Source organism: Pleurodeles waltl, chromosome 11, assembly GCF_031143425.1.
Source record: "Pleurodeles waltl isolate 20211129_DDA chromosome 11, aPleWal1.hap1.20221129, whole genome shotgun sequence".
NCBI classification, from domain to species: Eukaryota; Metazoa; Chordata; class Amphibia; order Caudata; family Salamandridae; genus Pleurodeles; species Pleurodeles waltl.
The window spans coordinates 334018112-334045547 of NC_090450.1; the positions used below are offsets into that span (position 1 = coordinate 334018112).

At 42.6% G+C, this 27436-nt stretch overlaps 1 protein-coding gene across 1 annotated transcript in view; it reads right to left on the bottom strand.

Moving 5' to 3' along the window:
• The window catches only part of UBXN7 (UBX domain protein 7), a 484260-nt gene extending 472669 nt beyond the window's left edge, over nt 1-11591 (bottom strand). Inside the window, exon 1 of the mRNA XM_069213616.1 lies at nt 11350-11591. Within this exon, the coding sequence (XP_069069717.1) occupies nt 11350-11443 (94 nt within the window). The 5' untranslated portion in view covers nt 11444-11591. The remainder of the gene's footprint in view (nt 1-11349) is intronic.
• Nucleotides 11592-27436: the final 15845 nt, after the last annotated feature.

The window sequence follows — 27436 nt, forward strand, 5'->3', positions numbered from 1 at the left end:
ATTTGTTAACAATTTAGCCAAGCTTGACGGTGCTCAGAAGGAGTTATTTGATGCTAATAATCTAGGTTTGCACAGTGGGTATTGAAATCAAGCCGTTCAGTGTTACCTGAAGGGTGCTACGAATATAATATGCTCTAGAACATTTAAATTCTTTAAGCATCAAGAGGTGTTAAGAAACAGTAATGAATGACAAGAGGCCCTTCCTTTACTCATTCTAATAAACTGCAGGGATGTGGAATTCCTATCGCCCGACGCCCGGGACATCTTGTTTGGGGTCAAGGGCAACAAGTTTTTATGTTCACTTTGTCCTTGGGACAAGTAGGCCCAACCCCTCTGCAGCACAAACCCTTTGGCTGCCTGTTTACAGGGAGTGGAACTCTCTGCAGTTGAGGTAATGTGTTTCCAAAAGATAATGCTGTTCGAACTTGTATTTATGGTTCATTATTTGAAAACCTTAATTATTAGGGTGAGTGCTGTAAATAAATGTTTTAAGGTCACACTTCACTACTGACGTTGGTTCCAGTACAAAAAAAAAAACGTGTATACACATGTTTGAAAAGTTTAGGCTATGAGGCTAAGTATAATGCTCCCAGAATGCTCTCTGATTAGATGCAAATGAAGTGTCAATTAGTAAAATGTTTTGATGCATGCTAGTATTTCCCAAAAATATTTCGAATGGAAAATCAGTGTAACCATTTTCAACACGATTATGGGGAGCATGAAAATAAACAAACACTGACCAAGCCAACTGATCTGACATATTTTTATAAGCCTTTTAGTTTCATCAATGCGTGTCTTGTTTTGACATGGCTTTTGTAACACTTTATTGTTGTGGGAGCTACCAGGCCCTCAACATTGTAACAAACACTGGAAAAAAAAAAAAAAAAACGTTTTTGAACTCTAAAAGCACACGTTGCCACCAGTGGCATAACAAAGGCCCCGCAGCCACCCTCCAGGGGGCCCCTTCAGCACAGCACCTGCCCTGAGTGAGTCTGGAGAGGGGGCTCCTCCATGTTCTTTGCAAAGGGGCACCCTCCAGTTTCGTTACGTCACTGATTGCCACTGTTGTTCCTGACACTGAACAAAACTACTTTGTGTGCCAATATGCTCCTTGTGGAAGAGAAGAATGCGATCACTCACAGTAAAGCCAGCCGAAAGAGAGAGAAATAGAAGTTTAATAAAAACAAAATGTCTTTGTTAACACCAGACCTAATTAGGGACCAAGACCCACATGTAGGTAGCTTTTTGCATGTCGCAAACAGCGACTTTCGCTGTTTGCGACGTGCAAAAAGCACATTGCGATGCACAAACCCAGTTTTGCGATTCGGTAACCTGGTTACCGAATCGCAAAACGGGTTTGCGACTCGCAATTAGGAAGGGGTGTTTCCTTCCTAATTGCGACTCGCAGTGCAATGTAGGATTGTTTTGCGAACGCGGGCGCAAACCAATCGCAGTTTGCACCCATTTCAAATGGGTGCTAACACTTTCACAAAAGGGAAGGGGTCCCCCTGGGACCCCTTCCCCATTGTGTTTTCGTTTTTGTAATGCATCTCGTTTTCCTTTAAGGAAACGGGCTGCATTAAAAAAAAACGGCTTTATTGAAAGCAGTCACAGACATGGTGGTCTGCTGTCTCCAGCAGGCCACCATCCCTGTGAGGCCGCCATTCGCAAGGGGGTCGCAAATTGCGACCCACCTCATGATTATTCATGAGGTGTGCATTTGCGAAGCCCTTGCGAATCACAGATGGTGTCAGGGACACCATCCTACATTCGGATTTGCGACTCGCAATTTGCGGGTCGCAAATCTGAACCTACCTACATGTGGCCCCAAATTCTTAAAGAAAGTCACAAAAGTGCACCCATGGTATATGTCGTACCCTTATAAAATATTTGTGAACTGTATTTTAGCATGGGTAAATACGCATGTGTAGATTTTCTCATGTGAAAATCTATTGAGCATTTGCAAGTTCATTTTCCCTCCAGCCACTTTCTTCCCAACCCTGGAAGAAGTTCTAATTCTGCCATAGTCAGGAGTAAATGTCCAACCTTTCTTATTATGGGAAAATATTAGAGAGAAGCTGGTGAAAATCTTTAAAACATGCAGGTTAGTAGGTTTGCAGACTCAAAGGCATTCCAGCCCTGGAACTATTGCTTACTGCTTCCTCCAGCCCCAGTATGCAGATCTGCAGAAAGGTGGAAAAATAAGGAAATTGCTACAGTAGGGATTGAAACTGCAAGTATTCAAGCCCTACTATGGTAGTAGCCCTGGCATAATCAGAGAGGCTATTATCAGAGCTCTTACATAATGAGATTGCTGCCATAATTTGGCGCCACACTACATGGCACCAAAGGGACAAGTAGATCTTTTTACAGGACAAGTAGATTTGAGAAGCAGCCTGTCCCGTGGACAAGTAGATATTTTAATAAATTCCACACCCCTGAACTGGCTGGCAATATACTGTGTTTAAAATTTAAATATTCAAATGATTGCACATTTTATATTTGAAGCCATTCTCGTGGTGGTGACTAACTCATTCCTAGGTCTGGCGGCACCTTTTTTAATTTTTTCTTTTTTTAAATGCATCGCTGGGATCTCCCTTCTAATTACCACCATATTGCCCTACTCGATGCGGTATGTAAAATATTTGTCAAGGGTATTCTGGATCACCTCTCAATTCGAGTTGAAGAGGACAAGATTCTTCCTTTAGAACAAGCGGGTCATAGGAAGAAATAGTGTAAGCTAGACTACAAACTCCTGCTGAAGCTTATAGTGGGAAAATACATGTAAAATTTGGGAGCGTACCATATATATATTGACAGGGTAGATTGCCTAATCTGAAAAAAAAAAAAAACTGAAGGGATAAAGTATGCCTCAAAGACTTTTTACATTAGTTACTGCCTTTTATTCCTTCACTTGGTGTCGGGTGCTATTGGACAGGGATCAGGGCCTCTACTCTATAATTCTAACTAAAAAATGGTTTGACACAGGGCTGTCTGTGGGCTCCCTTTATTTTCCCACCTTATGTTTCAGAACTTTTGATAACTTATCCCAGTATTGGTGGCCACCCTTCCGTTGCATGCCAATGACACTGCTATCCTCAACTTAACTCCCAAGGGTTTGCATAATTGTTTGGCCTCTCTACAGCACTTTGTTACTCGAGAATCGATGTCTCAAAATGTAAAGTACTGATTTTTAGGTAGTGAAGTTAGGAAGTCTTGTAACTATAGCTGGATTCAGAGAACCTGTAGGCAGTAAAATCATATCACTATTTGAGGAAAATTATAGTAGTCAGTATGAATGAAAAGGATTGCATTATCTAAGGCCTTACATTATCTAAGTCCTTACCGCACGCCAAAGGTCTAAGAGCTTATTATAGCACAGTGGGTCGGAGGAACACTTTTTGCATTTGGTAACTGTATAAAAAGGTACAAGTTCCCCCTGATGCTACTGTATGCCACTAAATCAATCAGTCTAAGTGGGATTTCTTAGAGAAGAAGGAGGGACAAATTCTGCATAGGTTATGCAATTTTAATTTGTCTGTCCAAGTTCCTGCTTTAAGATTAGATTTTGGGCCAACAGGCGATTATGTGCAAGGCCAGCCTAATGTGGTCACCATCTTATGAAGGACAAGGAGGATTCATTAAGGGTTTTTTTGTGTTTGGAAAGTTTTGATTCAGCATTAAGAAAATATTCATTCTCTGGGGATTTTAATTATATCTTAAATCAGTTTGATCTAAAGCAGGTTTCACTGGTCCCTTTCTCATATATTCAACTTAAACGTTTTTTAAGCAGTCATCTAGTTTTACAAGTCAACAGTTAAATGTAGAACACTGAATTAAAAAACAATGTAAGGTGATAACCTCCTCCCGTCAGTTACAAGAAGCCCTGGAGTATTTGTCTTGGAATTTAGAGCATGGAACTCGTCATTTTTAGACATTATTATTATACATTAATTTACTTTCTCTAATCTGTTAACAAATTGGTCTAATTCCAGAGATTTTTTTTTTTTAAATCTCTTTTATTTATTTTGCGCAAAAATAGTGAAAAACACACATCTACTGTGTAGAACGACCCACACCCTTCACCTTCCCCTCCCCCCACTTAATTCCCAGCATACAAAATATCATTTCCAATTGTCAAAGCACTTCCGTGTATACAACTGATCCTACACAGTTTATTATAAATCAGCATTTATTTGGTAGAGGCTTCATCCGAGTCTGATTCTGATGTTACGCATGAGCTGTCTGAGATTGTATCATCTGGGTGTTTGAGGCTTTCCAATATTGTGTCCCATTGTTGTGCCCTGTCTCTTGACCCTCTTCCCCGTGCTGCCTCTTTTTGTAATATATTTCCCTCTGCCCTAGCCCATTTTATCAATGCATTCTGCCACCTCTGAATTTGAGGGCCCCCAGCATCCCTCCAATGGATCGTAATTTCTCTCTTGGCCAGAATCAATGCCAGATCAATATATTTATTGGTTGTCTTTTTAGCGGGGAGTCGGGAAAATCTCCTAACAGTGCTGTCAAGGGAGATAGTCTCAGTCTCCTATCTGTAGCCGCAGCCAGTTTCTTAAATACCTCTTCCCAATAAGGCACTATTTGCGGACAATTCCATAACGTGCTCTGAACCTGCCTCTGGCTCTGAGCATCTGGGGCAACCCCCACCCCCAGTGGCATGCATCTTTGCAATTCTTTGGGAGGTAAGATAAGCTCTATGATAGACATAGATGTTTATTAATTTAAAACAAGCATTTCTAGTTGCAGGATATATATGTGTAGTGATCCTGGCCCACCTCCATTCATCTATGGGTGTCCCCAACTCCGTCTGCCACTTCAATCTGAGTTTGTTCAGAGGAGTGAATGTATCTTTGTGTAAGGCCTTGTAAATTGCTGAAACCACACCCCGGTCTCCCCCCTCGTGAGCAAATAATTCTGCAACTTTCATGTATAGGTGGTTCGTGAGACTCCAGCTTCCAGGTCCTTTGTATAATCCTAACGATCGCATTATTTATAAGGAACATTCCGGATGAAACATCATACTGCTCCCGCAGTTCTGAGAAGGCGTGCAACTGCCCATTATGATATAAGTCCCCCAGCACTATAATATTATATGAAGCTAGTCTCTTAGTGCCATATGTACAAACACATTTTCCCATTATCACAGAATGGGAAAAAACCTTTGCTACATCTGGCCCTTAATCCCTCTTAGAGCCTTCCCTCCCACCACATGCTGCAGACCTGCCATTGGAATTTCGGGAGCATATGGGATTGCTGAACGGGAGCGCCTGAGACCACGCTCCCAGCACACCAGCACAGTGTGCCATTCTGGCGGTAGTCGCCGCTTCCTCCCTCTTGGCACCAGCAACACGCCCAGAAGGGCGTGATATAGTCCGCCCAGATCATACTGCGTATTCTGATCCGCTGGGTCTTCACTTAAAGATCTTGCTAACCATTGCAACTGGCCAGCCCAGTAGTAAATCTCCATGTCTGGAGCCGCTAATCCCCCCTCTAAGGTGGGCCTCTGAAGAGTGCTCTGTGCCAGTCTGTTTCTACTTGATCCCCAAACAAAACTGGATATCATGGAGTTAATGTTACTGAATACTGATTTTGGGATAACCAGTGGAAGAGTAGAGAAATAGTACAATAATCTTGGCAGTATTATCATTTTTAGTAACGTCACTCTCCCCATAACCGCTAGTGGGAGCAACCCCAAAAACTGCATATCAGTTCTCAATCTCCTTATTGCTCTGTGTGTGTTCCCCTAAGTCTACTGTTTTATGATATATGTTAACTCCCAGGTAACAGAATGTATTGGGTGCCCAGGGGAGCCCTCGTGTATCAATAATCCTCAGGACCCCCTCCGTCAAGGGAAAAATTGAAGATTTCTGCCAATTTATCCGTAAACCCGATGCTCCCCCAAAGCATTCCAACATGGTCATAGCTGCCGGCAAGTCCGTTTCTGTGTCCCCCAGGAAGATCAGCATGTCGTCTGCATATAGTGCAATATAATGTACCCGCGGTCCCACCTGAACCCCCTCAAAATAGATGCCTGACCTTGCCATTCGGGCAAGTGGTTCCACTGCTATTGCAAAAAGCAGGGGTGACAGGGGACAACCCTGCCTAGTGCCCCTGCCAATTTGGTATGGATCAGATATAGTCCTGCCCGTACGTACTCGTGCTGTGGGATTCGTATAGAACAGCTGCGTCCATCGGACAAAATCGAGGCCTAGTTTCAGCATTACCTTTTCTAAGTAATCCGACCTAAGGCTATCAAAAGCCTTCTCAATGTCGACTGAAATAATCGCCGCCCGTTGCAGTGTTGGAGACTCAGAGTGGAGTATGGAGACCTGCTGTCTTATGTTCTGTGCAGTGCTACGTTGGGGGACAAACCCAGATCGATCCTTATGGATCAATGTCGTCATATAGGGCAGCAGGCGGGCCGCTAGTATTCTAAGTATCTTATAGTCCAAGTTGAGCATGGACAGGGGGCGGTATGAGCGCACACCCCTCACGGTCTGTCCGGTTTTAAAAGTGGTATCATGATAGCTTCATTTGTGGATTGAGGTAGAGCTCCCCTCCCCCTCACTTCGGTGCATAGGGTACACACATATGGGGCCAGTTTTTCCAGGTATACACTATAAAACTCCACAGGAAGTCCATCAGCCCCCGGGGCCTTTCCTCTAGCCACAGTTTGGACTTCAGCATTAACATCCGCTATCGAGATTGGCTCAGTGAGGACCTGTCTGTACTCCTCCCCCAAATGTGGGAGATCAAGTTCATCCAAGCCCTCCAACTGGGTGGAGCTCAGAGCCTTGACAGGTGGGGCATATAGTTGGGAATAATAGCTAGCAAACCGTGTGTTTATTGCACTCTGCCCATAGAGACGACAACCAGCCGCGTCTTCAATTTCTGTTATTACTGTCTGCTGTCTCGGCGGAGCCGCAAGCCACGATAGAAGTGAGCCTGCTCTATCCCCCTCCGCGTGTTGCCTAGCCAATTATTTTCTGTAATCAAAACAGTTCAACTTTTCGGATGCCACTGCAATTTTGTCTTTGAGTTCAGCAAGACAAGGGGCCAGTTCTGGGTTATTGGGTCTCTGGCGTTCAATGTCTCTAAGGGATTCCTCATATTGTTGGATTTCTAATTCTAAGGTCCTCCAAACCCCTACACTCTCTATTATGCATATTCCTCTGATGACTATTTTAAATGTCTCCCACTCTATCGCCCTAGTTGATGCCGTTCCTGTATTAGAGGCAAAAAAAAAAAAATCCCCAGTTGCTGTCGACAGCGAGTGTTTAAATGCCTCGTCCTCGAGCATCTCTGCTCTGAGACGCCAGGTTGGGATGCTAGGTTTTTCCCTGCACCAGGCCAGTGACAGCAGCAGTGGATTATGATCTGGAATAGTGCGGCATAGGTATTCTGCTGTTTCTACTACGCTTTGTATCTCAGGGGAGCGAGGAATGTGTCCAGGCAAACATGTAAGTCATGTAATGTAGAATGAAAAGAGTAGTCTCGGGCCGTAGGGTGGATATACCTCCAGCAATCACCAAAACCCCATCGTTGCTGCCATTCAGAGAACAGTTTAGCTACTGTTGTGGTTTGGGAACGGGGCAGGGGTGTGTGTGACCTGTCCAATGCAGGGTCTGCAATACAGTTAAAGTCTCCTCCTATCAAGGTAGCTCGTGTAAAATAGGGACTCAACACCCTCGAAAGTGCAGCATGTATTTTTTGGAAAGGCACTCCGGGACGTACCCATATTAAGACTCCTCGTGCAAAGGCAGCGTACGTTGTGGCGAATACCTGGCCACGCCATCTCTTCACGAGGGCTCGGACTTCCTGCTCCAATAGGTGCGTTTCCTGCAATATGGCTATGTGGACTCCCCGTCTCCTAAGCTGATTGTATACCTTTTACCCATGCTATTCAGGCCCCTAACATTCCAGGTAGCGATTTTATATTTCAAGGGTGAACCCCCTAAAGTATCAGTGTAAAAAGCCAGATTGTGTTTGATCCTCTCCGATAGCCAGGGGCTTACCCTCAACCATATTTCCTTAATGTGAAGTGGAGCTAGTACCTTTGTGCTGGGTGCGAATCTCTTATAAACACACATAACTCAAACCCCAATACCCCCCCTTCCTTCCCCCAGGACCGGTAAATAAAACTATCCCGTCCAAACTTTTAAAACTGTAACTAACATCATTTAGGTAGGGCGCACACCAGAAACCGAGAGCCCCCTCCCGGGGTGTCCCCAGGGCCGAGTCAGATTATATCATATATCAACAAACTTGTTACACAAATGCCCCTGTATCAGTCTTAATTGATTATATTGCGATATAAGGAAACAGAACCCCCTCCCTCCATGGAAGCTACTCCAGATGAGAGAACCTCCTCCCCTTCTTAAGACCCATGCGTCTCCTCCAAAGAATCAAACCTCGTAGTTTAACAAAAGCTGTCACTGTGCGACTGCATGGTCCTTCTCCGCCACTCACAGATACTCAACAACGAGGTGTTCAAATAAGGTCCTCTGATGATCTTGGGGTTACTTTGGGCATGCTGATGGATGTGACTCGAGATGAAACGGAAAAACTACCAGAATCCGCTCATAACTGCTGTAGTATCCACTGCCTCTCGCATATCCTGTAAAGCCTGATATCGTGGAGGAGCTACGTCTGTACCTCGCCTGTTGGATCTGTTACGCCTTCTGTTGGTTGTGCAGGGAGTTCCTCGCTGTGGATCAGATGTCAATGGGTCCAGAGTCTCCAACCAGTCCCACACCAGTTGGGGCGAGGTAAAGAAGTGGGTTTTATCACCATATGATACTCAGTTTAGCCAGGAGGAGCATAGCGTATTGAATTCCACGGTCTCTGAGCCATCGCTTGGAATCTTTGAAGGAGGCCCTCTGCTTTTGTGTTTCCCTGGTAAAGTCAGGGAAAATCATTATCCGTTGGTTGTCCACCATTATTTACCCCTTTAGCCGTGCCTGAGTTAGGATACAATCTCTGTCTTTAAAATGGAGCAGTTTGGCAACAATCGGGTGAGGTCCAGCTCCCGGGGGGAGAGGTCTGGTTGACACCCTTTAAGCTCTTTTGATGGCAAAGAAGGGGGATAAGCCCTCTGGTGCCACCACTTCCTTTATCCAGTTCTCCAGGAAAATTTCTATGTTTGCTGCTCTCAACTCCACCTTTTCAAGTAGTCCCACTGGATGGATATTGCTTCTACGGGCACGATTTTCAGCATCCTCCACCCTCGCTTCGAGCAATTTTACTCGAGACGTGAGCCCTAGTAGGTCCGTAGAGAGGGTTTTTTGGAATGGGGTCATTTACTCTAGAGCCTTTTCATTGGAAACCACTCTGTCCGTTAACCTGCGATGGTCATCTCTCGGCAACTAAAGATCCACCGTTAGAGTATCTATGTTCTGTTCAAGGGCCTCACGAGTGTCCAGGATCGCCTGAAGTATTGTGTCCAGTGTGGTCTCCATGGTTGGTGCATCAATGTTTGCCCCAGTGGTAGACGTTTGTTCAGGTGGTTTAGCAGCCCCCAGACCGTCCGGTTCCTGGCCCTCCCTTCTCTTCGGTTTACCCATTGTGTCAGGCCCAGTCTCCTGCTTCCGGCAGCAGAGCAAGCCTCTCACCCCCCGCAGTGCAAGCGCCGTCTCTCACTATCTCTGCGAGGGGGGGCGCTGTCGCTCCTGCCGTACCTGGTTGTGGGCTCCTCCCTTGTCCCTTCTGAAGTGCCAGTCGTCTCCAGCGCCGTTCAGTGCAGGCAGTGCCGTTCCGCCCTACTCCCGAGCTGCGGCCGCCATCTTAGCTCACCCCGACTCGGGGCTCAGGCGCTGGCACTGGTGCCCCAGGTACTCCGAGCCCCTGGGCGCCGCTCAGATCCATGTTTGGGGCCATTGTGTCTTCAGGATTTTCCAGGCCGTGACTGCTGCGGGAGCTCCGCGTTAGGCGTGCGGCTCCATCAGCTGCAGGCCACGCCCCCACTCTAATTCCAAAGATATCAGGAAACTGTACAGTTTGTGTAACAGGAGTACAATCATGTGCTGTTTGTTTGTCCTGCACTTTCCTCGACATCATATTTTAAGATCAATATTTTTACACTGGAGTCGTAAGACACTAGCAGCAGCTTGGCAATGTATCTTCTTTCCCAACAATGAAGTCATTTGACAAAAAGTTTTTTGTTCTATAAATGTGATCTACGCTATTTGCTACATTTTTCGTTTTATGTTGACCTCATCCGAGTTCCAAGACATGAATAAAAACTTAACTATATATAGCCAAGAAAGAAGTGACTCAAACAGATGATCTCGCTAAAGAACAAAAATATATTTCTACTACATTTCAGCTTCCGCCTTCCTCAGGTAGTACAAGATGGTTTGCTCAGTGGCTGCATAGCTGACACTGCTGGATTTTCAAAAAGCATCATGAGTGAAGATTCCAATTGGAACGTGGAATCAGTGCAGTCCTGAGAACTCTTCAGATATGTTCCCTGTGGAACATGTTTTAAAAAAAGAACTACTGGACATCATAGAACATTTCTGGATGTACAGTTTAAAATCACTGCATCCAGATGGCCTGAACATCACTGACAATACCACTTGATTTCTGCATATCTGAAGAGTTCTCATGTCTTATAAAATTTTAGTGGACACCTGGAGAGGAAATTTCAAGGGGAGTTGCGCTCACTGTGAATGGAAGAAACCTTACCAAATAGTCCCTCAACTCTTAAAATTGTCCCAAGTCACTGACCAACACTGCAGTATTACAAAACGAGGAGGAGATGGAATGTTACAATGCGAGAACTACACAGAAATATAGATACGTAATAAGACTATACGTAATGCCTACATATTTTGGAAAGCAAATTGAAGTGACTGCACACTACGACGCGGTCTGTGGGTCCACAATTTACTTATTGTAGAAACATCTTTAAAAGGAAACGGGGCACTACAACACAAATGTTAATTTTTTTTAAAGACATTTACATTTTAGAGGTTGGTAGCACTGGAACCAACGAGTGGTACTGCCAAGAAAGCCAGTGACATATGTAAAGTTCCTCGGGCGTAAAGTAACTATCCCCTCCCTATCAAATGTTGCTCTACGCCCCAGACACTACCCTTCCAATTCAACCCTTGACTCAAACGGTTCCTTCTAAACTTCCTCCATTTTGAAGACCCTCCAGATCTTTCTCAATTATTTCCTGACAGGAATAGGACCTCGCTTCTCTCCGCGTGGACCTGGTTTCCCTTCTAATTTAGGGGGTCAAATAATACTTTTCGTCTAAAAGTCTATTGTGCATCTGATTCCCGCTCCCACTCTCACACGGAGGATCCCCTGCCCTCATTGGCTCACCTGTAATGGCAGTAAACTGAAGCAAGAGAGCGGAGAAATGGGAAGGTGCGGCACCCAGAGCGGAGGAAGCTGCGGATCCACCGCGGGCTGCCATCTTTACTTCCAAACCACAACAAACAGCGTCCACTAGCTCTGCCGTCACTGCGCCGACATCAAGACATCACATTGGGCGCGGAGCGTTGTCTGTTTCCTGGTGAAATTGTTGTGCGCGTGCGGAGTAACCAAACACTCACTTTGCGCATGTGTGCGAGATTAGTGGCTTAGTCTAAAACACTGTACGCACTACCACGTATGTTCAGCTAGAGATGCGCCTGTGAGTGGAGTGTTCAGACCGAGCGTGGCCGCTAATACCATACCGCGCGTTCTAACTTTTTAAAATCCGTAGTGGCGCATCGCAGACAGGACCTGGTTACGGTTCACATTGTTGATGAGCGATTGTTTTTTGCTTACAGTTGGTTCTGGAGTGTAGCGCCCTTTACAACACCCACATTGCCAAATTCTTACATTTCAGCTCTGTTCGAACTTAACCAAAAATTACAACATTCCACTACGGGAGTTAGATTCGTAAATACTCCCCCGAGTAGTACGACCAGATCTTGAAAACCGAAAAAGGGAAATTACACAAACTTAGAGGTATATTATACCACTTTCAGTTCAGTTAAGGACAGAGGCGGGCATTATGCACTCCATGCCAGGAACAGGATATAGGTTAAACATTTTTCTAGTTTAGCCATAAGAATTTTTCTATTAAGGACACAGATGCGAGGCTTATGCGTCTTTCTCTTTACTGAGTAAAATAATAGAAACCAATTGCAACAGTATAAAGTAAACAAGCGTTGGCAAAGCCAATAGGTTTTGCCTATTTAAGACATTGATTAGGTTACTTTGCCTTAGGGTTGATTGGTATGGAATGAAGTATGTTATATTGTAGTGAGGTATATTTAAGTGAAGTGGTGTAAATTTGGTTAGAGTGGAGTGTAGCAAAGGTAATACGTTTCCTTATGTAGTATTTATCACCTCTGTTTTGTAGAGATATTTTGACTTATAGTGTGTATTTTTTTGTTGTGTGTGTGTTATTAATTGTATTTAGGGATGTAACAATACTATTTTTTTACCACACTTTTTATTTTTATTCCAAAATTTGTTTTTATACATACTTTTAAGTTGTAGAATTTAAAATAAAAGCAGATATGAAAAACGAGAATTACAAATAAACACAATATGTATGAGTTAGCTAGACTTTTTTTATCAAATGTTTGCAAGTCATTTGTAATTTTGCTATTTTTATAAAATCAATTTATTTTTAGTATAGTCCTGCAAATATTTTTATTTACACCGTATTACCATTCTTGTATTATGTTGGTAATATATCCATTACAGAAAATTACTTCACTTGTAGTTGGGAAATGTTCCCGTGATGCTTCTGTTAAATTTTTAACACCAAGATCTATAGTAAACCAGTCTATGAGTAAGTCAGATGTAATGTCCATTGATTGGAAGTTGTCTGTATTGATCACTTGCGTTGTTAATGTATCTTCCGTGTGATTGTCGATTTCATAGCTATGTGTTTTTATAGTTTCCGGTAGGAGTTCTGTAATATTAAAAAGTAAGAATTAGTTTTATTGTTTTTATTATTTTTTGGTAAATGCAATTTTTAAAGTATAGTCATACCTGTAGTTTGCTGTGTCTTGTGTTTAATATTTTTTCTCCTCTAAAATTCATGTGCAGTTTCTTGAGTTATTTGTATGTAATCTTCCAGTGGAATTGAAATTCGGTTGCATTTCTCTATATAATAATGTTACTTTTATGTTGTCAGTTGAGTTCTTTATTGCAATGGATTTAAATACTGTTTCTTGTCCATTTATAAATACTTTTTTGGTTGAATCTTTACAAAAGAGTAAAAAAATGTAAATTTAAAGTATGCAGTTGTTTTGATAGGCATTAGTTTTGTTGGTAGTTTTCACTGTGAATAAGTGCTTATGGCTGACTATCCACTATCCTCTAGAGCCATTGGTGGACTTTTAAACAGGGTTTGAGCAACAAAGTGGCCTATCTTAATGGCAAGATAGATACCTTTGTGTTGAAATTTGAATGATAGGCGGATATATATTCCCCAGACTGCAGATGGGATTGTATTACATGTGGATATTAGTCTTTTCTATTGAGTTTGAAAATATGAGTTTGGCATTGTGCACTAAAGGTCTACTTTAAAATGGTTCTTATTAATTGCTGTTTGCCATATTCTTAGTTTTTATGTTTTGCTCAATTTGAAGGGTATGTTTTAGTTAATTAGAGTGCCTGTTGATAAATTAGTTTTCGTTTTTTTTTTTATATGTAATTTAGAATTGTCAATAGTTAAGGTTTCTGATAGGTCGGCAAACATATATTGGAGCAACTAGATTATTGAAAGAGGCTAGCTGGAGCTGACTGAACAAGAAAAAACATTACTCTTTAAGATTTTTGTTAAACTTGTGGTAAACAATAATTTCAATATGTAGCATATTACAGCTACTGGAGAGAAAAGTAATGTGACAGGAGTGAATACTGGTCTAGTGACTCTACATTTCTTATTTTGACATCACTCTTTGTGTTCTGTTTGAGTAGAATAGAATAATTGGCATTCTAGTTTTTAAGGGCTGTCCTAGTATATATGGGACCTGATTATACGTTTCCTTTTATATTGCGATCCATGCGCAAAGCTTTGTTTATGCAGATTACAATTTTAATTCGAGTAATGTTTTTCACACCTGGTAATTTGGTCAGCTAAATTGACATCCATTGTTAATTTTTAGCAGGTTAAACGTGCTTAAATTTAATTGGAGGCTGAGTTCTGCTATTTAACAGCATATGCACATGTTGGTACAGTACACTTCTAACATTGCATGTTTTTTCTCACAAATTTAGAATAGGTTTTTATTTTTATTGAATGTAATAATTATTGTATTTGATAATGACCCCTTCATTATCAGGTCTTTAGTGTTAACCTTTCCCTTGACTTCTATATGTTTATTTTTTCTTTCCCTGTTTTTTCCCATTTATAGTAGTTTATTAGTTCTGAAATTTGGACTTGGAATTCCTTGTTTTGTTTTTGATTGTGTTGTGTGACTTTTGTTATTGATAGAATAGGGATGCAGTGTTCACCTAAAGTGTTATTTGTTCAAAGTTAAAAATTATGATAGAAATGATAGTTAAAATCTTGCAGAAGTGGGAGCTTGCAAGGCCTCAGATAAAACTGCTTGCAAGGTATTTAAAAAAATTGTACGAGGACAGGGGATGTGGTTTAAGCATCAAGATGGCGGTCGCATTCTAAGAGTGCTCCGGGATCCTTCGTCATCCACTCGAATTCCTTGCCATGAGCCACTACAAATTATACCCCTGCCTGCCTCTTGGTACCCGAGCCCACCCCGTTCCTTCTGTAGCCTGCAGGAGAGTTCCAGAGCTGCCCCTTCTGCACTAAACACAGTGGCGCTGTCGTTCTTGGTGTGGTAGCCTGTGCTGAAGGCCGCGTCCCCACCGCCCACCTCAAGGGGCTAACTCAAGGGGTTTCCGTGGCATGCAGGTGACTGTCCACGGCTGCTTGTCTGCTGTGGCCCCCGTGGACTGACTCTTCTAGTGGCGCAGCCTCCTGGGAGCCGGCTGGGGTGAGCAGGGGGGCTGGAAATCTACCGTGCTGTGAGACAGGAGTTGAAGACCCACCAACCCCCCCAGCAGCCTAATCTGGTGGGAGCTAAGTGGGGCAGGGCGCTCCTTCCCGGGCTGCCATCATCGGAGACTGGGAGTGTTGGGCTGTGCTGGTGTGGGCCCTTGCTGCCCTCTGGCTTGCTTCTGTGGCCTACATGCTGGCCCTGGGGAGTGGGGGCATGCAGTGGTGGAAGGCCCATGGAGGCTGCTGCGGCTGCGGAGGACTATTCGTGGCTTGCACTACTTTGAGTTGTTTAACCGTTATTAAGGGCCGCCCTGCCCCTAGTTGCTGGTCCCCATCATATGGATCACAGCCACTGCTTGTCCTCTGTGTTGTCCAGTCACCTGATTACTAAAGAGTCCTAGTTGCTACATCACAGGTTTTCTTTTAAGGACATCCACTTCATATATCCCGCTGCACATTGAGATTCTTTTGCACCACGCTGAGCTCCCCCATTGATGCAAATGGGGGAGTGGGCGTCCTCAGGGGATGAGATACTTTGGTCTCAGCTCTGGACTCTAGGGACCTCTGCTCATGTTCAGCTTCCTCAGTGCCTTCCATACATCGGACTGGGGTTGGTACTCCTTCTTCTTCGTGCCCGCATTCCATGTCAGTTACACTCCCCCCTCTGGAGGCGGTCTGAGGGGATAGCTACACAGGGAGGAGGCCCCGATTCCATTGAACATGGGGGAGCATTGAGGCAGACCGCTCGTGCTCCCACAGGCTTGTGGCAAGCGGGTCGAGCCTCCATCACTGGAAGAGTTACATCATTATACTGATCACTGACCATCTGCAGCTATGGGCAAAGATAAGCACGCCCGTCCACCGGCCTCTCAAACATAAATGTACCTGTACACCACTGGGCCTCTGGCGGAACAGGCTGGGGGTGTGGGCCGAGGGGGATCCCCTTCCTTCCGAATGTGACCTTGCCACAATCCTTCAGGCTGTTCAGACCTCTCAAACCGCAGTGGAAACCAAGATTGGAGAGGTCCGGGTGGGTGTTGCACTGCTCTGTCAAGACCTCCGGAACACTACATCCAGGATTACAGAAGCCAAGTCTCACCAGCTGTGCCACCACTTTGAGAGTCAGTGAGTAATGGAGGATTTTGAACCCCTGGAGGCGTCAGTTTACACAAACCTCTGCAGTACACTATACACACTCGCGTATCAATACTGTCTGTATGCCAACTCCTGAATGTTGAGCTGTTTCCCGGGCCCAGATTCTCCCACGTGGAATTTCAGACCATGCCCCTCTCCTCCTTTAACTTGGCTCCTCGCGGATCGTTTTCGCCCACTGTGGCGCGTTAATGCCTGGTACTTTCAGGATAAGCATTATGTTTGTGAGCTTGGCACTGAACTCCAGAAATATTTCTGTGATAGCAAGGGTTTCATTATTACAGCCAGCACCTTGTGGGCAGAGAGAATTTGCCCTGGGACATATCAGGGCAGGAACGATCCCGCGCTCTCTTCTTCATTCAACTTGAGGTATGTGCCCTCCAGCTGAAGAATAATGTGACACTGAAAACGCATGACGTCATATCTCGCAAGCTGGGCCTTATCCATGAGGATATACGCCTCCAGTCCCTGGAAGCTGCCAAACAACTTAGGCGCACTGCTACGGCCAGGATTTACGAATGGGGTGACAAGAACGGGAAAATATTGTATTGGCTAGCTTCATCCCACCAGACAACCAGAATTGTGCCTGAGATTATTGATGCATATGGTAGTTCTAACACTAACCTCCCTGATATAACACTGTCCTTTGCCGGCTACTACCACAATCTGCATGCATACAGCACATCCCATTCCGGGTGCAATCTCCCCCTCCCAGTTCCTTGATGAGATACCCTTGCCCAGGCTATGTCATACTGAAGCCCACTTGCTTGATGAACCCTTCACAGCCGAAGTGGTAAACACGGCCCGTCTGCATTGCCTTCGGGGAAAACTCCTGGACCTGATGGATTCCTCGCTGAGTACTACACCAAATTTGGTGATGTCCTGATCTCCCATCTTCTGGCTCTCTATAAGGAGGTGGAGCATAAGGGTGCTTTTCATTCAGAGATCGACACTGCTATGATTGTAGTGATCCCATAAACACAACCTCCCTCCTCAGCGTGTACAAACTAACGTCCCATATCTCTCATTAACGGGGAAGTTAAGTTCTACACGACATCACTGGCCACCCAACTCGAGAAGGTCCTTCACATACTAATACATCCCGATCAATGTGGCTTCATGCCGCCTTACAGCACAAGCCATTGTCTTCACCGCCTCCATGTGGCCCTAGCCCACCAACATCGTTTGCCCATGGCCTTAGGTCTGCTGTACAGTGGACTGGGAGTAACTTTGGACTGTGCTGCAACACACCAGGATGGGACCATGCTTTCAGAGGATGATCCGAGCCCTTTACTCTAATCCCACGGCATGAGTCCAAATCAATGGAGTCCTCTCCTGTGCCTTCACTAGCATCCAAGGGACTAGAACAGGGATACCCTTGTTCCCCACTTCTTTTTGCAATAGCAATAGAGCTACTGGCATGCCTCATACATTTCAATGCCCTGATCCAGGGTAGGAAGTGGGAGGTGGGGTCAAGCAGACCGAATAGCTTTGTATGCAGATTACTTGCTTTTATACGTGTCCGAACCAGCGTTGTGTGGACCCCACTGTTTACTTCTCCTGCAGCAGTTTGGAGAGGCGTCCAGTCTTCTCCTTCAAATATGTAATGGTGCCCTTGGGTCCCTCTTGGAACTGCTTTGATTGGCAAGAAACTATTCCCATCCACTGACTCAGTTTCAAATATCTAGGTATTTGGGTGGCTCTCCATCCGGAGTTGAGCTGGACCCTTAAGCTCGAGCCTATGGCGAGGAAGGCCAAAACTGACCTCCTCAAATGGCAGTCTCTTTCTTTAAATGTTATGTGGTGCATAGCTCTCTACAAAATGGTGATCCTCCCAAGATTTTTATATCTCTTCCAAAATGTACCTCTCCTCGTATCTCAGTCTTGGTTCCATGCCATGGAGGGATTTGGGGCCACCTTTAAATGGCTTTGTTCCAAGCATTGGCTTTCCTTTGCACATGTTTTAGCGGGACCCCTATGATGGAGGCTTGGGTATGATCAGCCTCTACCTGTACTATTTAGCCTCGCAACTATTAGTGATCCATGACTGGTTTAACGGGGGTGGTAAGACCCAACATACCGATTAGAAGTCTCCCGTTTGGGGCATTCTCACATAATGGATTTGCTTTACGGGTCCCCAATTCCCCAGAGCACTCCCCCCTAATGACTAAAGTTGCCTTTCTCACTTGGAGAGCAGCCCCATGTCGTACTTGATGGAACTCGACACGCACACAACAAATGCCTCTTTGGCATGGTACCTGGTTGAGAGAGAGGGCCTTGTTACGCGGGTTTGAGAAATGGGACCCCATTGGTATTTCACACTTGGGTTATGTTTGGGCAGGCACACATATGCAGGCCCTTCAAGAACTCCAGACTACTTATGTGCTCACCAAGACACAATTCTATAAATATCTCCAGTCAAAACATGCCATCCAGGCCCATGCCATCCAAACCAACCTCCTTCCAGAATTTAGCCCAATGGAAGCCAAACTCCTCATGGGTGCCCTGGGCAAAAGGGGTGTCTAAGACATACCATGCCTTCATTGTTAACACTCCAGGCAGCCTAGCTCACTCAGAGTCGGTGAGATGCCTGGCTGGGTCCGCTCAAGGATGACGATTGGAGAGACACCCTCTTGGCACCTAGAATCATTATTGTATCCTCAAAGCTATGCTTGATACAGACATATCACTTATACACAGCCTATCTCACCCCAGCCTGGATGAACTGAGCGGGCCTCGTCCCTGAGCCCACCTGCCCCCGCAGTGCTGGAACACCCACAGTCTTCTATCACGTGGTCTGGCGCTGTCTAAAAATTCAATTGTATTGGTCAGCAGTTGTGGGGGAGTTGACTGAGGTCTTGGGATGAGAGGTTCCTCTTTCTTCTTTGGAACTTTTAATGGGGGTCCTTGAGTGGTTTGCTGGTACAAGGTCTGAAAAGACTTTCCTTGGGACAGCGATTATGGATGTCAAGCGGGACATCGTGTCCCACTGGAGAAAGACCACCTTTCCCACCATTTCCCAGTGGCGCCTTGGGGTGAACTGGTGTGTACAACAAGAGAGACTGGTATAGGAGGCCTGTGGGTGCCCTCGCAAACATGGTAGTGTCTGGGGAAAATGGTTTGGACAGCTGTGATAAGAATTGTTGTGAAGAAGGGACAAAAGTGCAGCATCATATTATTGTGTGACTTCAATTCTTGATTGATGCTGTGCTCGATGGCTATTCAGCCTTCTCTGCCATAATGAATGTGTGTCCTGTTGTGGTTTACTATGTGCACTATCTGCAACACTCAATAAAATCTGTTTATATATTTAAAAAAAATAGTATGAGGAAAAGGACTTGTCCTGAAATTTCCAATAATACACCAGGGTACTGAGATACTGCTATTTTAAAATGTTATAAGGTTGATTGATATCCCAGTTGCTAATTATTTTATTACTAATATTCAGACTTTGAAGAGTTTTTGAGTTTATAATGTTGTAGAAATACCAAGCATTTTTCTTATTTTAAAAGCTCCTTTGCATAGGCAGCAGTGTATTTTTTCATAGACACCCAGCCAACATTTTATTAAATTTGTTTTGTGATATGGGGTCCAATTAGTAAAATTATTTTGTTGTTGTAAAGACTGTGATTTTTTTGTAAATTATGGGGTTTGCAACCAGAAATGTGTGTTTTGAATAGTACTATAGTTACTCTGAGAGTTCAAAATCATTTTTGTGGACTGTTTTAAATAGCAAATAGAAGAAATTGGGTAGGGGATTCCCTCCTTGTATTTGTGATTTAGAGATTTGTGTACATATGGTCTAAACCTGCAATTGTAGACACAAACTACTGATCGGTTACTGTCTTTCCTGCTTTGCATCAGAGTAGTTAGTGAGGTGGCTTTGGAGAAATAGACTACGGTCCAAGCAGGTCAATGAAAGAAAAAGAAAATGAAAGAAAAAGGCTGAGTGAAATCTTATACCAGTAAATATATATATAATTCTTTTATTAAAAACAAAATATATTGACTAATGCCAAAAGTGAAGAAGCATTGGTAAAGATAGTATGCTTTGTCTATGCAAGATCTTGGTTTGTGAATGTTTTTAGCCATGCTCTGCAGTATGGCTAAAATCTTTTTTTTAAAAGTGCTGTAATGTAGCTAGCGCTGCTGTAGGAATAGCAACCAGTGAAAGTTAGGGTTCAGGCACGTTAATATTGATAACGAACTGAGAGATGGAGGTGGGTGGTATGCCAAAATAGACAACGAATGGAGACTGGGACAGAGTGTGGGGCGAGCCTATGCATAATAAAGAGAGGGATGAAGGTTGGAAATAAGCTAATATGGCCAATAAATGAAGCAAGGGAGTATGGTGGGCCAGCTAATATTGGCAACAGAAAAAGGTAAGGAAGGCGGTGGTAATCATACGGACAGGGCAGGAACATCGAGGGGGAGTAGTTCATGATAAGTTAATTTAAAAAGACACACTTTGGTACAGTGCTTAAATCCAAATGAAAAAGTAGCCTAAAAATGCTTAGTGAAAGAACACAAGTAATGCGTTATAGTCTGTGCGATGGACAAACACTTGAAGAGGATGAAAGCCAACAGTGTTGAACCAATATGGGTTGATCAAAGATAATCTAAACAATATGTTTTGGTAATTAAGCTATAGTAATTGTTTACTTTTTTGTTAAAAACAAGCTGTGTTTTATTTTTTTGTTAATTTTACATTTCTTACCTCAATAACTGTTCCTGATACAGTCATTAGAGTTTTAAGATGGGCGCTTCTTTTATTGTTTTTATTGACAAACTTTTTGGAGCTGGTGGATGAAGTAGATATTCTGCTTCTTGCTTAATTGCATTTGGTAGCAATATAGGAGGTAGTCTTGTTACTTTTGTTTGCTTTGTAATATTTATAACATTGTTTTTGAACATGAAATTGTGTGTTCATATTCCATATTTTTCTTTTGTTTGGTTAAAATAATCTTCATTGTAACATGTCACTTTAATTGTTGCTTTACTGTTAGCTCAAGTCAGATGATGTAATACTTTGTTTTCTTGCTTTCCATTTTTATAATAGGTTTTGTCTGAGCATCTGATGACATTTGCTTTTTGTAAGTTGGTAAGGTTTGCTGTTATCTGGTGTTTCGTAGATAATTTCGTGAATGGAAAGCATCTGAAATGAAAAAAAAAGAAAAGGTTAGTTTGAACGTTGATATAGGATAGTGGTTTTTATTTTTGAAGTGCTACCCAGAATGCTTTGTGGTCACTTTAATATGTTTGTAATATAAGTTGGTATTAGAATATATGTGATCTAAGATGAATTTCTGATACGTTGTGTAATTAATAATATATTGTGAGCTCTAAAATGTATTTAGCATATATTTTTGCAATCTTTCAGTTTGTGTACTTGGTATGGGCAGTGGAGGGGCCTCCCTGTTTGCTTTGCAGACAGTGAACAATGCGAGGATGCTGGTGCACCCTGAAGGCTACAGCATTGCCACAGGTTCGATTAAGAGCAGTGGATAATGCTGTAGCCTGTTTCCCGCTAGGCCAGCTGGCAGACACTCAGGTTTCTGCCCGCTGACCTGGCGGGAAACTCTTAATAACACCGGAGGGGAGGTCGCCACATAGCGGCGGCCACCCTGTCTGGAATTTGGCAGACAGGCTTTCCCATCCGCCAAACTTGAAATAGGGCCCTAAGTAATCTTTTACTTTAATTTGTAATGTAATATATCAATCCCTCATAATATTCATAAGTTTGAGGTATGTGTAAATCTTTTTTGTAATAAATAGCTAAACCATGTTTTTTTGCTGATGATATTTGTTGTAAATGATATGATAGTATTGATTAATTTTGAATGTAATTATGTACGTTTTGTTGTATTTATTTCTGTCATCCAAATAATATCTGCATTCATAATATTATCAGGAGTTATAGATTTAAAATGTTTTTGAATAGATCTTCGTTTGCAAACTATAATTTTATTATGATTTTTGTATGTGCTTAATTGGCTAACTAAAATTGTTCATCGTCTGTTATCTCATAATCTTTTCATTTCTTGTACGTTTGAATGTATGATGTTTTATCCATGAAGTTTTGTATGTATATGTTATTAATTGACTTTGCTCGGCTTATCGCATCATAATGTAGATGATTTATTTTACTATTGTTAAAGTGTATGTGAACTGGTTCTATGGTATCGCCTTGTGTTCCATGTATTGTTCTTGCTGATGCTTGTCGCAATGGGAATTGATTGCGTACAATAGTAATCATTTTTTTTTGTGTCTTGAAATTCATTGTATTGGTGTCCAATCTTTACAAATTGATATATTATATGTGTTAGTTTTGTTGATGTTGATTTTCCAATATTTATCAATTTTAATCATCCAGACTCTTGTTGGTATGTTGTGAATATGTTCTACAAATTCAACTATTCCTGATGCTATATTGGTTAATCCATCATTTACTGCTACATTACAAATAAGATCATTACGCAGTTTAACACAATATGTAATCTGTGGTAAAGGCCCATAGTTTTACCTGGAACTTTTCTAATATAGTTTAACTTGTTGAGTGAGTTCAAAAGCAACAGTGTCACTTGCTATATTATTAAAACATGAACATTGTGTATTATATTGTAATAGAAGGTCAATATTCATTGTATTTACTTCATTATTAGTTGCCATGATGTATTGAATTTCTTTTATGATGGTATTTGCAGCTTTTATTTCTCTTTCCTTAATAGTTAACATATGTTTTTCTATGTTTTCCCTCTAGAATCTGTTAAGCAATCATGCAAATGGTAGATCAGTTTGTTGTAACATATTTTTTGTTAATTAATATAGTTGAAAGTATGCTGTCCATAAGTTAGTACTTAAAGCTTTACACAAGTATCTTAAATCTTCAAAGATGTATGAACCAAGTACAGGTTTCAGTTGGTAAAAATCTCCAATTGCCAAAATTGAAATTCCACCAAAAATATAGGTTTGTTGATTTTATTTCTTGCAGTCTGTTATGTATAAAATTGAACATATTAGTACCAACTAGTAAGATTTCATCAATTATAAGTACTTTTAGATTCACTGATAGATTTTTAAGAATGGTCCTTTGTCATGTGACAAAGATTTATATTTAAAATTCTGTAATACAGGAATTTTAAATGGGCTGTGTATTGTTTTTCCATTAATATTGTGTGCAGCTTTACCAGTTGGAGCAGTAAGTATTATATAAATATTATCTGGGTTCTCGCCGCCTTTTGTATTGTAATTGCGTAATATACTCTGACAAAGAGCAGTACTTAGAAAGCTTTTTCAAACTCCTGCACCACCAGTACAGAATGTGTAGCATGGACTGTCTTTTGTTTTCAACCATTCTAAATGATGGCATACAACATTTCTTTGTTCTTTGGTTAAATTATGCATTATGTTATAGTATTGCTCATTTGGCAAGATATAGTTTGATTTTGGAGACAAAGGAGTTGTTAATATTGTTCCATTGTTAATAGTGTTATCCAAATAGGTAACACTTTAATTATTTGAACTGCATTTGTTGTGAGGTAAATCCACAATGTATTTAACTTGCATATATCTTTCATAATATGTGTTATTTTTTCCATTGATTTATTTTTCTTCTCTCCATGGGTAGTAAAGCATTAATAAATCTCAATAATAATTTTTACTGTCATTTACTTTGTTGAATCTGCAATAGCATATCATTTTGTTTCATTGTCATGTTTGTAAATTGTATAGTGATTCTGCATGTGTATATTTCTTTTGTTTTTGCAAGGTATTATTTCTAACTGTTCCTCATCTGAATTGTAAAATTTAGTTTCTGCAAATACATTGTCATTGTAATTTTTTCCTTTTGTTTATGTACTCTGGTTAAAACACGATGGTCGTTTGCTATATTTGATAATATTGCCATATTTTATCTCTGAATCTAGTAAAGTATGTATAGTTTCGAAATCATTCTTTAAATGTGTTATTTTTTCTGTTGTGTTTGTATTTACTTATAAATATAAATGATCTTGAACTTTTTTGTAATGGTATTTGCAAAATAAGGAAAGCAGCTTTTTGGTCACTTACTTTGGTACTGTTTACAACTTTGTTTCCTATGTGTTTTAGTTTGTTAATATATGTATTTTAGTGGACTTCTTTTGCTGCCTGAGTTAATAATGTACTAAATGCCTCTTTTTGATTTCCTGGAATGTGATATAATGTATACTGCACAGGCATGAGGATTTAATATAAATTGTAAATCAATGTTTGCTCTCCATGCCTGTAAAAGTGTACAATTATAATTGTTACTGAAGCATTCTGATAGCTCTCTTTTTTGTAAAAACAAAATCTTTTTTTGATCATTGATCTAAGGCATATAATATATTCTTCATTTAACTGTGTTTTTTGTCAAATGTCTTGATAGGTTAATGTGTTAAACTCTTGTTTATTATTAATGTTGTGAATGTTCTGACAATATTTTATCAAATTACTGTTTGCTTATTCAATTGCTAGTGGTTCAAGGATCATAGTATGTGACATGGAGTAGTTTGGGAATTGATATTTTCATGTTCCTTGATGTTTTTGGGACTGTTTTGTGTATGTGCATGCTTTTTAAATGTTATTACATATTCTAGTTGGGCATCTGTGGTTTTAGTACATGTTATATATGTATTAATAAATTGAATAGTTTCTTGATAGTTTGTTTTTTCATATTGTGGAGCATTTTTAATCCATAACAATTCATGTATATGTGGTGAACCTCTTTGCTTTTTATAAGCACACTTCATCTAAAGGGATAAACAAACGCTTCATTTGACAAAATGTGTTTATTATTGGCTCATAATATAGTGCAAATACAAACTAAGTGTAGGAAGTTGGCTCTGTATGCACTATTTCAAAGTAAGGAATAGTATGCACAGAGTCCAAGGGTTCCCCTTAGAGGTAAGATAGTGGCAAAAAGAGATAATACTAAAGCTCTATTTTGTGGTAGTGTGGTCGAGCAGTAGGCTTATCAAAGGAGTAGTGTTAAGCATTTGTTGTACATACACACAGGCAATAAATGAGGAACACACACTCAGAGACAATTCCAGGCCAGTAGGTTTTTTGTATAGAAAAATATATTTTCTTAGTTTATTTTAAGAACCACAGGTTCAAGATTTACATGTAATACTTCATATGAAAGGTATTGCAGGTAGGTACTTTAGGAACTTTGAATTAGCAAAATAGCATATACAGTTTTCACATAAATCACGTATAGCTATTGTAAAACTATACAGTGCAATTTTCAACAGTTCCTGGGGGAGGTAAGTGTTTGTTAGTTTTTGCAGGTAAGTAAACCACCTACGGGGTTCAAGTTTGGGTCCAAGGTAGCCCACCGTTGGGGGTTCAGAGCAACCCCAAAGTTACCACACCAGCAGCTCAGGGCTGGTCAGGTGCAGAGTTCAAAGTGGTGCCCAAAACGCATAGGCTTCAATGGAGAGAAGGGGGTGCCCCGGTTCCAGTCTGCCAGCAGGTAAGTACCCGCGTCTTCGGAGGGCAGACCAGGGGGGTTTTGTAGGGCACCGGGGGGGACACAAGTCAGCACAAAAAGTACACCCTCAGCAGCGCGGGGGCGGCCGGGTGCAGTGTGCAAACACGCGTCGGGTTTCCAATGGTTTTCAATGAGAGACCAAGGGGTCTCTTCAGCGGTGCAGGCAGGCAAGGGGGGGGCTCCTCGGGGTAGCCACCACCTGGGCAAGGGAGAGGGCCTCCTGGGGGTCACTCCTGCACTGAAGTTCCATTCCTTCAGGTGCTGGGGGCTGCGGGGGCAGGGTCTTTTCCAGCCGTCGGGATTTCAGAGTCAGGCAGTCGCGGTCAGGGGGAGCCTGGGGATTCCCTCTGCAGGCGTCGCTGTGGGGGCTCAGGAGGGACAACTTTGGTTACTCAAGGTCTTGGAGTCGCCGGAGGGTCCTCCCTGAGCTGTTGGTTCTCCACCAGTCGAGTCGGGGTCGCCGGGTGCAGTGTTGCAAGTCTCACGCTTCTTGCGGGGAGTTGCAGGGGTCTTTAAATCTGCTCCTTCGAAACAAAGTTGCAGTCTTTTGGATCAGGGCCTCTGTCCTCGGGAGTTTCTTGTCTTTCTTGAAGCAGGGCAGTCCTCTGAGGATTCAGAGGTCGCTGGTCTTTTGGAAAGCTTCGCTGGAGCAGGTTTCTTTAGAAGGCAGGAGACAGGCCGGTAAGTCTGGGGCCAAAGCAGTTGGTGTCTTCTGTTCTTCCTCTGCAGGGGTTTTTCAGCTCAGCAGTCTTCTTCTTCTTGTAGTTTCAGGAATCTGAGTTCCTAGGTTCAGGGGAGCCCTTAAATACTAAATTTAAGGGCGTTTAGGTCTGGGGGGTTAGTAGCCAATGGCTACTAGCCCTGAGGGTGGGTACACCCTCTTTGTGCCTCCTCCCAAGGGGAGGGGGTCACATTTCTATCCCTATTGGGGGAATCCTCCATCTGCAAGATGGAGGATTTCTAAAAGTCAGAGTCACCTCAGCTCAGGACCCCTTAGGGGCTGTCCTGACTGGCCAGTGACTCCTCCTTGTTTTTCTCATTATCTCTCCTGGACTTGCCGCCAAAAGTGGGGGCTGGGTCCAGGGGGCGGGCATCTCCACTAGATGGAGTGCCCTGGGGCATTGTAACACGAAGCTTGAGCCTTTGAAGCTCACTGCTTGGTGTTACAGTTCCTGCAGGGGGAGGTGTGAAGCACCTCCACCCAGAGCAGGCTTTGTTTCTGTCCTCAGAGATCACAAAGGCTCTCACCGCATGGGGTCAGAAACTCGTCTCTCAGCAGCAGGCTGTCACAGACCAGTCAGTCCTACACTGAACAATTGGGTAAAATACAGGGGGCATCTCTAAGATGCCCTCTGTGTGCATTTTTTAATAAATCCAACACTGGCATCAGTGTGGGTTTATTATTCTGAGAAGTTTGATACTAAACTTCCCAGTATTCAGTGTAGCCATTATGGAGCTGTGGAGTTCGTTTTTGACAGACTCCCAGACCATATATTCTTATGGCTACCCTGCACTTACAATGTCTAAGGTTTTGCTTAGACACTGTAGGGGCATAGTGCTCATGCACCTATGCCCTCACCTGTGGTATAGTGCACCCTGCCTTAGGGCTGTAAGGCCTGCTAGAGGGGTGACTTACCTATGCCACAGGCAGTGTGAGGTTGGCATGGCACCCTGAGGGGAGTGCCATGTCGACTTACTCGTTTTGTCCTCACCAGCACATACAAGCTGGCAAGCAGTGTGTCTGTGCTGAGTGAGGGGTCCCTAGGGTGGCATAAGAC